This window comes from Triturus cristatus, chromosome 4_2 (genome assembly GCF_964204655.1).
Source record: "Triturus cristatus chromosome 4_2, aTriCri1.1, whole genome shotgun sequence".
In the NCBI taxonomy this organism is placed as follows: Eukaryota; Metazoa; Chordata; class Amphibia; order Caudata; family Salamandridae; genus Triturus; species Triturus cristatus.
In genome coordinates, this window is record NC_140586.1 from 268,074,001 (window position 1) to 268,088,530 (window position 14,530).

The window sequence follows — 14,530 nt, forward strand, 5'->3', positions numbered from 1 at the left end:
GGTTTGTGTCCTAAAAGAAGTCTTTCCTTATATGATTGTTGGGACACTCAGCCTGACACCTAGACTGTAACCGTTCATTTCTCTGGGAGACATGATACCATAAGTTGACTTTGGATGTTGGAAGCCTTAGGAAGAAGGAGGAGACAAAATATCTTGCTTATGGCGAAAGTCAGGTGGGCGGCTGGGACTTGTCGCACTATGAGTAACGAACTGAAATGCTTGATTGCCTTGTTGAATCTCCCTACTGACGTGGTGCCAAATGGTTGCTTACTTGTGCTTAGACTATGGAGTTCTATGGGGGACATCATCATCCCAAGTGCACGAAAAACCTGGCTTCTGGCGGCAGAGCATCACATCATTTTGGAACTGGAAGTGAGTCTCCACCAGCTGGAGGCCTAAGAAATGTTGAAAAACGGGGAAATTTTGATTTAGTGCTTGGCCTAGTGACTTGGGTGAAAGGACCTGCTTTTGTGGGCTAGTCGGGGGCTGCCCAACCCAGTCAGAATATCCTCCCCCCATGGAGTGACCAACCTACGCTGACGATCTGGTGGCGTTTTTTTTCCTAATGGAGGCCTCCCTTCTATTTCGGGCTCCTCATCTTGCAGAAACCAGGGTCTAGCTCGACTCTCCTCCAGGGGAGTGTGTATCCTCCAGGGGAGTGTGTATCGTTCTGTTCTCCCACTTTGTTTCCAGGGCTAGGGCTCTTTCTCTCTCCATCCTCAACCCGCACCTCTCTTCCAACTCCCACCTAGGCTGCCTTCTTCGCTCAGTGCTGGGTGCGATTCTCCTTGGTGGAATCTTGTCCTCCAGCTCATTTCCTGTCATTTCTTCTGCTACCTGAGCATACACTTGGGGAGTATACCCTGCTGGCCCTCCCTCAATGTCGGACCCTGGAGGGCTAGGACCTTTTTCCTTCCGCCTACTGGTGGTGTCGCTATCCAGTACTGCAATGAACATCCCAGTCACCTGTGAGTGCTCATTGGATGGGTTGGGGGTATGGTCCAGTGCCGCTGGGGCTTGATGGGTTGTGTGCAATGGTTGGGTGCTCGACCTTTGGGCAATTCTAGTGTCGAACTTGAATGAGGCCAGAATCATCTGGGTTTGCTGATCTGGCAACTAACTTGCCCTAGATCTAGTGGCTCGCTGTCCGGTGGAGGTCACTCTGGCTCCTTTGACCGGCATATTAGTGTAACCCAGTGCAGGAACAGCAGTGATGGACGGCATTAGAGAGAGCACCTTTGTGCCTATGCATGGTCGTGGAGGTAAGGACGCCTTGCTTGCAGTGTCTGGGGCAGAATTGTAGGTAGGGCGACCTCAAAGAAAGCCCAAAGTTCTAATAATGCCTCTCTTGTAGCCTTCTTCTGCCCTCCGTACTTGTTCTGAATGTGTGTTCCATTATGTTGGTGTCAAAGGTTCCCTCCTCTTGCCAGGGGGATACAGGCGTCTTAGTGTGCAGATGCCATTCATGGTAATATTTATCTAGCTTCTAAGTCTACGTGGGAAATCTCTTTTGCATGTGGTTTGACAGCGACTCCATGATGGGTTGGGAACTTTCTAAGGGCTGGTACACTTCTGACTTAACAAGTCTTTAAAACAAATGTAAATACAACTCTGATCGTGGGGAAAATATGTACAAGGCATTATACCGACAATAACTACTTTCACTATGAGCTCAGCTTAGGACAATGATGCATAAAACAAACTTTCACAATACATTAAACAACACATAGGGAAAATAACAACTTGTAAGAAAGTGCATTGGTTAATTCAAAAACGTTGCAAACTGTACTTTTAACAGCGGAATGATAAAAACATTCTGGGCATAACATTTAACATAAAAAACAGTTTGCAATAATTTTTTCAGCACCATAATATCACGAAAAAATGCATCAAATAAAACCCGCAATGAAAATAGAATAAAAAAATGACAGAGGAAAAAATGATGACCATGTCCAAAAAAAATTAGCCCGCTACTAGCACATGCCGTTCAATGACGAGGGGAGGCTCTGCGGTGTCCACGGAACTAAGTGAGCCTGAAAGTCTGTCAGTGTCGCTCTGGGGACAAAGATAGGCACAATTTATATGGAGACAAAGGATTGACCAAACAACACAGGCCCTACTTGGCCAAGTACAAGATGCACCTTTCTTTCTGAGGTCCAAATGTTTCCCTAACGTCTGAATTAGACACTATTTCTCACCAAGGAGTCATGCGTACTGGATGTGCCATGCCCAGTAGTCCATGTGAGTAACAACTCTCACTTCTTTCAGATACTACCAGTGTTAAGAAACCAAAAGCACTAAGAAAACGTCTTTGGACTGAAAAATTAAGATTGAGATACTGGCTCTATATCACACCAGGAGCCTATGCGTACCCTCTATGTCATGCCCAGTAGTCCAGGCAGCCCTGTATCACACCCAGAGACAAGCGTACTCTCTGTGTCTTGCCTAGAGGTCCAAGCGGTCCCTGTATCACACACAGAGACAAGCGTACCCCCCCAGGTAATGCCCAGTTGTCCAAGCGACTAATACAACTCTCACCATTCCTAGCGTGCTGACTATAAAAGAAAGGTAACCTCCATTCTATGTTTGCCATATGCCAAATGCTGAGACTAAGGATCAGATGTTGTCTCTTACACACTGACAGCAGCTTCAGAACTTCGAATCAACTGCTGTGTCTGCTCACCGTTCCTGCTGCGCAGATGTGAATCTGTACGGGTGGCAACCTGTTCCTTCGGCTGTAGTAGGGCTCGAAGAAGCAATCTCTCCTCGCTGGCTCACCAAAATGTTGCTTGAATATGAATTTACCTTGAAAAAATTAAAGACAAGAGGTGCTTGCTAAACAGGAACAGTTGGTTTAATTAAACGCTGCGGTCGAGAGAGCAGGCAGCAGAATCGAGGTCTGCAGACTGTCTCAAAACACATTGGTTTGGGTCGTAGTTTCATACATTTCACAAAGTGTAACAAAGCAATTTGTGCATTCTTTTTAGAAAAGGAATCTGGGCCTAGTCACAGAGTCATAAATCTGATAAGAAACGCAGGTGGGTCTCGACCCTGAATGGACACAATGCAGAGATAGTGGGTACATGTCCAGGTGTCCGACATGGGGAGAGTGTAATGTGTGTGATGTATGCTGATCGGCTGAGTGTTCCTAACTTAGTGTGGCATCTGACTTTATAGTGTTTTAGGAATGTGCACCCCTCTGGCCACACGTCTTATTTGGGGCAAATCTCCTGAGACCATTGTGGTGTTACTGCCTATCTGTGGGATCGATCTGGGTTTTCCTGTTCATGCAAGGGTTATGTGTCCCCCCACTTGTGATCTGTCAATCAGTTGCTTCAGGCCAAGGTCACAGGGCATACCTGACCACGTACTTCTGACTCAAGGTTGAGAGGGAGGTCATATCGGGCGAATTCAACAACAGAGATGTGAATTTGTTATTTCCCGTACATATATCATGGGGTATATCAACATCATATTTATCAATATAAACAACATTTCCAAAAGGGAAGGGATCCCATTGGGGCTCCTTCCCCTTTGAGAATGTTAAGAAAATGTTTGTTGGGGAGTAGGTAGTGGTTCATGGGGCCACTGTTCACTCTCAAACAAGCTTTAAAAATATAAACCTTTCTTTTTACATGCAGCATCGTTTTCCTTTAAGGAAAACTGACTCCATCAATACTTTATTTAAATGCTATCACAGATATAATGGTCTGCTGACCATTCACAAAGTTGTCACACATACTGCCTATTCCAAAGAGGAGATAAAAGGAGTGTTTAATCAGAAATGGTCTATTACTTTAACTGGTGAAACACCAAAACGGTTATCAAAAGGATGTTGGACTTTGTAAGGAATACACCCATTGATCACGTGCTTTACACCACAGTGTTCACTCTTTATTGACTTTCATGGCAGTGTTGCCAAACTGGCCAGTGCTGAACCGGTCTCACCCTATCCCCATTCAGAAAGCTGAATCAACAGCTTGCAGTACACTGATCTTCTAGTGAAAGAGGAGAAACCCAACGTGTGCATAGAGTACTGACTCTTCAGGAAGAGAGTAAGAGTCATGGAGCAGACACTTCTGCACTGCATTGTCCCCATAGCCAAAATGTCTCATTTGACATGTGTTTTAATTAGTCCTTGATAGAAAGGAGAATTTACTGTACACACTAAACGTATTCTGAATTCAGAAAGTAAAAGTCATTGTATGCAGGGGTGTATAGCAAGCCCCTGCAGCCCCTGCAAGGGGGGGAGGGTAGCCCTTCAGTGGCCCCAAGCTCTTGAGGGGGCCCCCATTGAGCCCAAAGCCAATGAACCTCTTTAAGGCTTGGGATACTCAGTGGCACCTCTTCACATTCTGCAGGGGCACTACGTTGAACCTTCAGTCACAGATGGCGTGTCACTGTGTGCACTACCTTGGCCCTTCAGTCAAACAGGATGATTTAACATGTGATCTACATCAGTCCTTTAGTGAATGAAGAGAAATCACTGTTCACATTAAACTGAAAACAAAGAACAGAAGTCAAACCATGAACTACTCTACCCCCAGAAAAAGGATAATTCAAAGACTACACTACAGTCATCCATCAGTAAATGAGGAGAAGTCAATGTTGTCAATACACTGGCCTTTTTTTTTAACAGTGTTGGACCGTATCTCAGGAGACTACAGAATTTAGGGGCAACAGTACAATCCTTGTAACAAATATTTGGTATTGCCTCTTCTTCAGGGCCTAGAGAATTTATGGGCAACAGTGCAATCCTTGTAACGTATATTGAGTATTGATTCTACTTCAGGGCCTAGGGAACCTAGTGGCAAAAGTGCAATCCTCGTAACATGTAGTTCATGTTGCCTCTGAAACTAGATAGTGTTAGGAGCGCTCTAAAATTACAAATAGATATTTTTTAGGCATTGACCTAAAGGGGTGGTGGTGTTTAACCGTCAAGATTTACCCTTTGAGTGTGATAGAGGTTTACAAGCTCAAACTTCCTAAATTAAATACCTCTCAATGGCTACCCAGGAGAAGTGGCAGTCATATCAAAGTCTCCCCTAGGATTTTCAGGTGAGTGGTGCAATGCACTTGATCGAGGGATCAGGGAGTGGTAGGAGATCTTTGGGCAGGGTTAGCAAAGGAATTTTACTGGTACCAAAGGGTATAGCGACCTCTTTGTCACCTGGCACACATGGCAGCAGTGTCAGTTTATATTCCTGTGTCCCTCCACCCTCCTTAGTGACAGGGTGCGTTTTTTGTAGGTGCTTCCTTTTGTGTGGCATTGGTAGGCAGATTGGCACTGTTGATGAGTGTGTCTTTGTCGAAGATTTCTGGGGGTTGTTCTTCCGTTGCTTTGTGCCACTAGTAGGACAGGTTCTGCAGGTAGCTGCAGGAAGGAAAGCAATGTCAGGACGACATTTCAAGGTTTGGGAACACTACAGAGTGGGTGATTCCATATAGCTAGGAGGGCTTTGGACAGATATTGAGGTTGCTGTATGATATGAGCAACATTAACAATACCAGGGCTATGTATGTAAGGATAGTGGATGTTTGGGGGGGTTTGAATTTATAGAAGTTAAAGGGCAGCAATGTTAGGTAATTCACTTATTGCATTAGTGAAGTTTCATTAGGCAGGAAGGCTTCTGCCAAAGATTTGACTGTTTTTTACAGACCTGTTCTATTAAAGAGCCCTTTTCACTAAAATAGTTGGATAACATTAGATAACCGCATTGTCCTAACAGTGTCATAAAAAATATAAGGGAGGGATTTAAAGATTTGCAAATGCATGGTATGTGTCAAAATGCACCAGATGTCCCATTCATCCTATTTAGCATGTATCCTGCAGCACAGTCTGATGCTTTTAATCTGCCAGTGGGGTTTTAGTCTTACTGCCAAGGGAAAACACTAAAATGGAACTACCAGGCACTTCAATAGATAAGATTGATACATTTGAATGGTTCCCAGGGATGAATACCAGTGTCAGGAAGGACAGCATACTCTGTGCATGAATCAATTCTAGGTCCCTCACAAAAAATAAGGTGGAATTTGAGGAGTATATTCAAAGTCACTCCTTAGATATTGTTTTTGTCACTGAAACTTGGCTACACAAGGCATTCGACCAGGATCTTGCCATAACGATTCCTAGGGTTATTCGACTGTTAGACTGGATCGCGTAACACAAGTGGGAAAGGCCAATCGTTGTAGGGGCACTTTTTGTTATTCTAGTGAGCCTATCTCCTCAGGATATTGTGAAGTCCCATTCTTTAAGATATCTACTATTTCTAATATTAATTGGTCAAGAATACTATTGTATTGCCCTCCTGGAACATGTACAAATTTTGTGCTGAAATTAGGGCACTTACTAGAACCTTTTTTAAGCAAACCCATTTTTCTAAGTTAGGGGACTTGAATCTTCAATTTGAAAGTGCAGAGGATAAAGAGGTGATTGCTATACTCAAAATACTGAAAGGATTTCTTTTTAATCAGTTAGTGAATGCTCCCACACTTACGGCGGGACACATATTAGATGACATTTTAACTAACTGTCCTGAGTTATGTCTCAGAGGAGTGTTCCAACTGATCTGGTTAGATCATAGGGAAGTTGCCTTAATCTCAACTTCCAGAAGGACACTAATAATTTTAGGACAGCTGAGAAAGGGAAATACTCAATGGTATGGAATAAGTTTAACAGAGATAATTTATGTGAAGCATTAGGGGAATTACCGGTTATATACTCTAATGAGGCAGAGAAAGCAGCAGCAACGTATGAAAACTGGCTTAATGCTGCATTAGACTCAGTTGCAGCAATGGAAAAGATGAAAAAAACCAGGCAGATCCATCTGCCCTTTGGTTTTCTGAAAAACCGAGGCACTTAAAGGAAGACTGTTGTAGACAAGAAATAATCTGGAGAAAAGATTATAGACAGAAGGAAAAAGAGAAATATGAGGGGCTTATTTGGATCTATAGATGCACAATCAAAGAGGAAAAAAGTAATTATTAGAGGCAAAAAAAGACAGTAAAACTCCTTATGAACCAGGTCAATTCCCGATATAATGGGTTAACGTAGAAGTTCTGTGATGAGTTGGATAATTGTTTTCAAACTAAAATAGCAACATCTATGGTGAATTCTCTTGTTCTAATCAAAAGACAATGGAATCGGACCAGGAAGCAACTCTGCCTCTAGATCCTACTACAACATTAGATTTTTTTTCATCTAACGGAGCAACAAACGTAGGTGCTTATTTACAAGCCCCTTGCGCCACTGTTGCATCAATTTCTATATGAGGAAAAGTGATGCACCGGCAGCTCAAGGGGCTTGTAAATAAGTCTTTTAGAATCTTATTCTTACAATCACATCAGGCTCAGCATCAGATGCCTGTCCTTCATGTATTCTTCAATTGGCTCCAGATATGATTTATAAATCATTAACACCTATACTTAACCTGATTATTGAATCAGGCACATTTCTGGCATTTGGAAAAATACAAAAATAATTCAGCTCATTAAAAAACAATCTCAGATAAAGAACTCTTGCACAGTTTCTCTTTAACCCTTTCCAGGTAAAGTTGTAGAGAAGGCATAGAACTCACATTTAACTGTAGTGATATAAAAGCATGCTTGATTGTTATGTTGTTGCTAGGTAAATTTAATATAGCGCTCAAATCACCCGAGGGCATCTTGGTGCTGCGGGCAGTATCAAGCAAGCCTCCGCACCAAAAGAGGAATTGTAACAGGGAGGCTTTTAGCAGTTTCCTATATTGGCAATAGTTCATGCAGGTGCAAATATGAACAGGAACTCTGTTCCAATAAGAAAGAGCCAGGTAGGAAAAGTCTCTTCCACCACACCTCACAAAATGAATGTGAAGTACGCACAACAGGACTTTATCCTTGGATCATAAACTTCTGGCGGGTATATGCATATGGAGATAGCTGGTGCCTCTGCCTTTTAGGGCCATAGATGTGAGACAACAAATCTTGAAATGCTCTTTTTTCTTACTGGCAACCAGTGCATGAACTTTAACGAAGGGGTCGATGGGGAATCAGGCAGAAGGTTGAGGACAAGCCTGGCTGCTGTATATTGAAATATCTGAACTTTAGCAACAAGCGTCTCATTTGCTGCAGCTAGTAAAGCGTTCCTGTAATCTAATCAGCTCACTACCAGAGCTTGGACTAATGTTCTTCTGACCGAGATCGGAAGGTAGGGAAATATTCTACTTAGAAGATGCATATTGTGGTAGCACAAACCAGTGGCAGCCAGAATTTGGTCTTTCATAGAGGGCTTTGTCAATTTCTTTGTCAAGGTTCTTCACAGATTCTTTGAGAATCTAGGCTGATCCAAGTTGCGGGGGGCACCATTTATTTGACCACAGGGTGGTGGCTTTGCAAAACAACATGATCTTTGTCTTGTCTACATTCAATTGTAGATAGTTGTCCATCATCCAACATCCAACTCTAGATGGCTTGAAGTCCCTTATGAAAGCGAGCTTTGGATATGGCCAGATCTGAATGAGCTGAGTATCGTCCTTGTAGGATATTATTCCAAAACCAAAAAGCTCAATGATCTTATCAAGGGGTGCCATATAAATGCTAAACAAGATAGGGCTCAGGCATGAGCCCTGGGGTACACCCTTGTCCAGTCGCATCTTGCAGGAGGTGGAAGGGCCAAGAGTGAACGTTTTAAATCTGTTGTCCAAAAAATTGTGTAGCCATCTAAGAGCGGTCCTCTGAACGCCTATCGCACACTGGCCTCTTCAACAGCGTGGAGTGAGATACCATATCAAAGGCTGTGGAAAGATCCAACAGCACTAGCAGAGAAGGAGTTCTTGCATCCAATGAGAGTCTCAAAGAGACTGTGACCACCATGAGGGCCGTTTCCGTGCTATTGCCGGGTCTAAATCCAGACTGCAAAGAGTCTAGGATTTTACTCGCTTTAAGATAGGCTTTTAATTGTTTGTTGATGAGTCCTTCTAACATTCTTCCCAGAAGGTGTAGCAAGGAAATGGGGTGGTAATTAGATAATATGCAGTGGCATACCTAGTCATATGGCCACCTTATGCGGCCCCTGCTTTTGACGACCCACGGCATCCCCAATGAAGAGCCGGGGTGCTGGTGAGATTTGACGGCAACTGCCACCCCGCGAGGACCGCAATGCAGAGAGGGGAGACGATTGCCATCCCCAAGATGGCAGGTAAGAGTGGGAGGAGGCCGCCACCCCTAAACACATGCCACCCGGGGCAGACCATCCCCCCCTAGCTACACCACTGATAAGATGTTTGGGTCTAGATTAGCTTTTTATATGATAGGTTGAACATGCGCGGCTTTCCATTCAGAGGCAATCATACCCGTATCCAGTGTAAGATTAAATATAGATTGGATGGCCGGAGTAACCTGTCTAGGTTGTAAGGCCAAGACTCTGAGTGGGCAGATATCAAGGGGGAAACTCGATTTTACCGAGCTCAGAGACCTCGGGACCTCTTCCAAAGAGAATGGTTCAAACCGATTTAGTGTGAGTGTCCCGTCTGCTCCCACTTCAGCCACACTGGTAGTATCACTAGTGTCTCTAGTGGGCTGAGTCTTAAAATGTGATTCGATCTGAGAGATTTTCTCCTGAAAAAAGAGTGGCAAGGGAGCCACACAGTTCTTGTGACACTAAGGAGGCCTGCGAACACGCATGGGGGCTTGTGAACTCCCGAATAATTTTGATGAGCACTTTAGGGGCATTTCTGGCTTGTTCAATTTGTTTAGTGATAAAATGCTTGTTCGTAGATTTAATATTTATATGATATCTAGCCAGAGCTAATTTGTAAGTGTCTTTGTCTGATGTATTATGAGTTCTACGCCATCTCCTCTCCAGATTTTCCTATTTTTAGTTCAGTTGTATACCACGAAGCAGAGGGATGCAATTTTGTGGCACTCATCTTTTTGAGAGGCACAGTTTTGTCTAGAACCTCCGTTAGAGCTGCATTAAAATTTCTTAACGCTGCATTCACATCTGAAATGCTTGATTGAAAATCAGGCTGAAACGACTTGCTAAGAGAGTCCAGTGAGAGTAAGTGCCAGGCCCTTCTTGTGGTTCTATCCGTTCTTCTACTTTCCATCTTGTTGGATGTTTGATAAGATTGGAATTGAAAGGGGATTAACTAATGGTCAGTCCAAGTTAGAGGCAAAGGAGGTTCGCATATGACTGCCTCATTTTTTGTAAAGAGCAAATTCAGCATGTGGCCCACTTGGTGAGTAGGGCCAATTATTAGTTGGTGCAAACCTAGTGTTTCTATTTCTGCCATGAGCAGAACCACCTCTGAGTCAGCAAGATCTTCTCCATGTTAGTTAAAATCACTGAGGAGAAGAAAGATTTTCGCGGCTAAGCCTTGAGTAGCTGTTTCTTCTACCAAGCATTGACTGAAACCCTTCTGAGCTCCTGGCAGGTGATATATCAAAGCCCCTTTCAAGTATTCTGTGGTGGATAGAATTATTTTAAAAATGCCTAGTTCCAGCGAGTCGATAATAGAAGTGATAATCCATGAGACTTAGAATGCGTTTTTATAGACTATGCCAGTGCCCCCTCCCTTTTCAAATCTCGGTCAAGCCTTAGTAGTTAATAATTGTCTGGAATGGCTAGAGTGATGGCCAGGAGTTTCGTGGTATTTAGCCATGTTTCTGTCAGAAAACATATGTCCAGGGACAATGGAGTGATCATGTCTCATAATTGCTTGCAGTGCTTGGCTAACGATCTCAAAGCATGGCTTAGGGTAATGGATGATAAAGTGGTAGGTGAGTGTGCAGAGTAGATCTTACTACTCCTTAGGTTGGCTTTCAGAGTGCCAAGGGTAGGTTTTCCACGTGTAGCGCTCTATGACTGGTAATCGCATTGTAATGGAAGGATATTGTGCCCTCCAGGATTCTCGGAAAGCTGTTAGAGCAGAGCAATTGGCGTGGGTCATTTGATCTGTATGACGGCTTTAACTGATGGAGGGAAGCAGGAGAGTAAGATATTCGTTTAAGTAAATTTACTTTTTCACCTGGCAGACCAGGGGTCCTGGCTCCAGGCAACGTCCAAGCACGAATGGGCTTGCCTTAGGCACGACTTCGGTGCACCAGTAGTGCGTCATTGTCTTTTTTTAGCCAGGATAACCAGCACTCTAACTTTAAAGTTGTACAAGGAACCAGAATAGGGTCAGATTTAATACTTGCTCCGCTACAAACAGTCTAATGACTGTGGCGAACCGGAAAGCGGCAGTGCAATTTAAAAGTTAAAAATGGGTTTGTTTAAAAGTAGCAATGTCACCAAGAGAAATCAAGCTACATGATTTAGAAGATTTGAATTTCACATTCTAACAACCCAGAAGGTTGTCTGTATTGCTTATTAGATCAGACTCAATCTGGGTTCAAAAGTGTCACAGCACGTAGTCTGCTTTGATAGCCGCCAAGACTTATATCAGGTGTATAGTTGATAAGGGAGGTTCTGCAGTGTTCATGCTGCTTGATTTGTCCATCGCATTTGATATTATCAGCCTCTCCATGCTATTGGCCCATATGACCCATTTAGGGATTAAAAACAAAGCTTTACAGTCAGTGAAATCATTTCTTAAGGGAAGATTCAAGATGGTAATCTGCAACAAATTTTGCTCCAAACCCTTCTCCCTGTCTTGTGGGGTGCCACAGGGATCTTCATTAAGTCCTATTTTAACTTTACTTAATCTACATGTATTTTCTTTTGCCACTTTAATTAGATCCTTTGGCCTATCAATTTACTCCTCTTCAAATGACACTCAAATAGTTGTACGATTTCAGAGGATGTTCAGACAACAGCTGTGAACTTTCAAAACTGTATATGAGTGAGTGGATGACAAGACGCTGCCTGTAGTTCAATGCAGAGAATACATAGATTATCATTTGTGGTAACCATTCTAAAGTATGGTCTACTACCTGGTCTCCTGAAGAACGAGGTACAACCCCAGTTCTAGTTAGGACAGCTAGGAACTTGGGGGTAATTTTTGATAACTCTCTGACCTTCACTAAGCAAGTAACGTAATGTAAAAGACATTTCTAAAGTGCGCTGTTACTCCAAGGAGTGTTCTGACGCTCTGCACCTCCAGTGAGATTTAGCTGAGAGAAGCCACAGAAATCTTGCTTAAAAAGCAAAGTTCTTAGTTCTTCTGGACCTGGGGGTGTAAATGAAATGCACCTTAACTACAAAGGGAGTTTATTCCAAAGTGAAGGTCCCAAAAATTAAAAGAACCTGTCCCCCCCCCCGTTCTGGACCATCGAATCCCAGGTATTTTGGCCAGAAAGAGGATAGCTGAGCACTAACACCTGGAAGAAGCATAAAAACCCATTCTTGATCTGAGGTACCCCGCGCCAGGCTGATGAAGAGCCCTGTGGACCAGTAGCAAGGTCTTGAAAAGAATCCTCTTCCCAATAGGAAGCCAATGCAGCTATTTAAGGTAGGGGGATACATGAGTTCTCAGTGGCAAGCCAAGAAGTGTGTGAACTGCTGGATTTTGAACCACCTGCAACTTACTGATCAGGTAATCAGGCAGACCCAAATACAGTGCATTACCCTAGTCAAGCCTAGATGTTATCAAAGCCCGTACTATCAGTTTTCAAGCAGAGAGAGACAGAAAATGGAACAAATTCCTTAGCACCCATAGCAGACCAAAACAGGTCCCTACTACTGCATTAACCATTGACAGAAAAGAACGCTCACTCACCATCAAACCTAATGCCCAGATTTTTCACAGAGCTAGTGTGGCTTAATGGAGGAGGTGCACCCTCTGCCAGAAAGACTGCTATGCTCGTCTGATCTTATACCAAAAAAAAGTTGCTCAGTTTTGCCCGCATTACACTTAAGCTAGTAGTGACATAGCAATTGTAAGACTTTTGTCAAACAGGTTTTGATTTTTTCACCAGGAAACCCTTCCTCCCTACGCCAGGGAAAAAGTAACTAGGTGTCATTTGCAAACAAAATAATGGTTGCTCCCAGAGTCTCTGCCAATAATGCAAGAGGAGTGAGATATATATTGAATATTGTAGGGCTCAAAGCTGAACCATGTTGCACTCCCACTTGCAGATCACAAGATCTAGGCGCAAAAGGTAGACACCAGACCTCTTGACCTCTTCCTTCAAGAAAAGAAGCCAGCCATTTCCATGCCTGCCGCCTAATTCCAGAGGCCCTGAGATGTGTCAGGTTGGGGTATCATGTTGAATGCTGCTGACAGATCCAGCATTATCAGCACAACCCTGCCCCCAAAATCAAAGGTTCCCCTGATGTAATCAACCACCTCTACTAGCGCTGTTTCCGTACTACAACTGGGGTGGAAACCAGACTGACTTGGATGCAATAAATTATTACTTTTCAAGTAATGGGACAGCTGCTGGTTGACATGCTTTTCCACAACTTGTTAGAGGGCCGGAAGCAGAGAAATAGGCCTGTAGTTAGATGGATCCATCGAATCCACCTAGTGTTTTGTCAGCTGAGGCAAGATTTTAGCCTGCTTCCAGGCACTGGAAACTGTGGCTGAAGAGAGCATGACATTTAGGAGATTATTAGCTAGTGGGTTAGTAATATCTGCTCCTAAAGCCAAAAGACTTGTGGTGCATGGATCCGAGGGAGAGCCCGATTTAAGACTACGTTTGCTGATAGTGATCCTTCCAAAGAGATCAGATCGAACCGAAACAATGAGAGGGTCAGATCATATATTTCGCAAGGCTGGTAAAATGTCCCCCATCATCACCTCCTCCTGCATAGAAGGGGAGAGACTAGCTTGAATACTTGCAATCTTATTCTGAAAGTAGTGAGCCTGTTGTCCACACCGTTCCAAAGGATGGCACCTGCCGTCCTACACAGGACTCTTGGGACATAAAGGATTCCACTATTTAAAAAAAAATGTCTCTCGGCCTGTCACCAGCATTTTTCATTCTGTCCTCAAAATAGGATTATTTTTGCCATTTTGACCTCTTAGTAAAAGTGGGTACATGTCCAGATGTCCGACATGGGGAGTTTGTAATGTGTGTGATGTATGCTGATCGGCTGAGTGTTCCTAACTTAGTGTGGCATCTGACTTTATAGTGTTTAGGAATGTGCACCCCTCTGGCCACACATGTCTTATTTGGGGCAAATCTCCTGAGACCATTGTGGTGTCGCTGCCTATCTGTGGGATCGATCTAGGTTTTACTGTTCATGCAAGGGTTATGTGTCTCCCCACTTTTGATCTGTCAATCAGTTGCTTCAGGCCAAGGTCACAGGGCATACCTGACCACGTACTTCTGACTCAAGGTTGAGAGGGAGGTCATATCGGGTGAATTCAACAACAGAGATGTGAATTTATTACCCGTATATATATCATGGTGTATATCAACATCATATTTATCGATATAAACAACATTTCCAAAAGGGAAGGGATCCCATTGGGGCTCCTTCCCCTTTGAGAATGTTAAGAAAATGTTTGTTGGGGAGTAGGTAGTGGTTCATGGGGCCACTGTTCACTCTCAAACAAGTTTTAAAAATATAAACCTTTCTTTTTACATGCAGCATCGTTTTCCT

General features: G+C 43.5%; 1 protein-coding gene across 1 annotated transcript in view; it reads left to right on the plus strand.

Annotated features, from left to right (window-relative positions):
• The first annotated feature begins 9,135 nt into the window (after positions 1-9,135).
• The window catches only part of LOC146833608 (cytochrome P450 2D20-like), a 70,766-nt gene continuing 65,371 nt past the window's right edge, over positions 9,136-14,530 (plus strand). The window contains exon 1 of the mRNA XM_085599908.1: positions 9,136-9,175. Within this exon, the coding sequence (XP_085456034.1) occupies positions 9,136-9,175 (40 nt within the window). The remainder of the gene's footprint in view (positions 9,176-14,530) is intronic.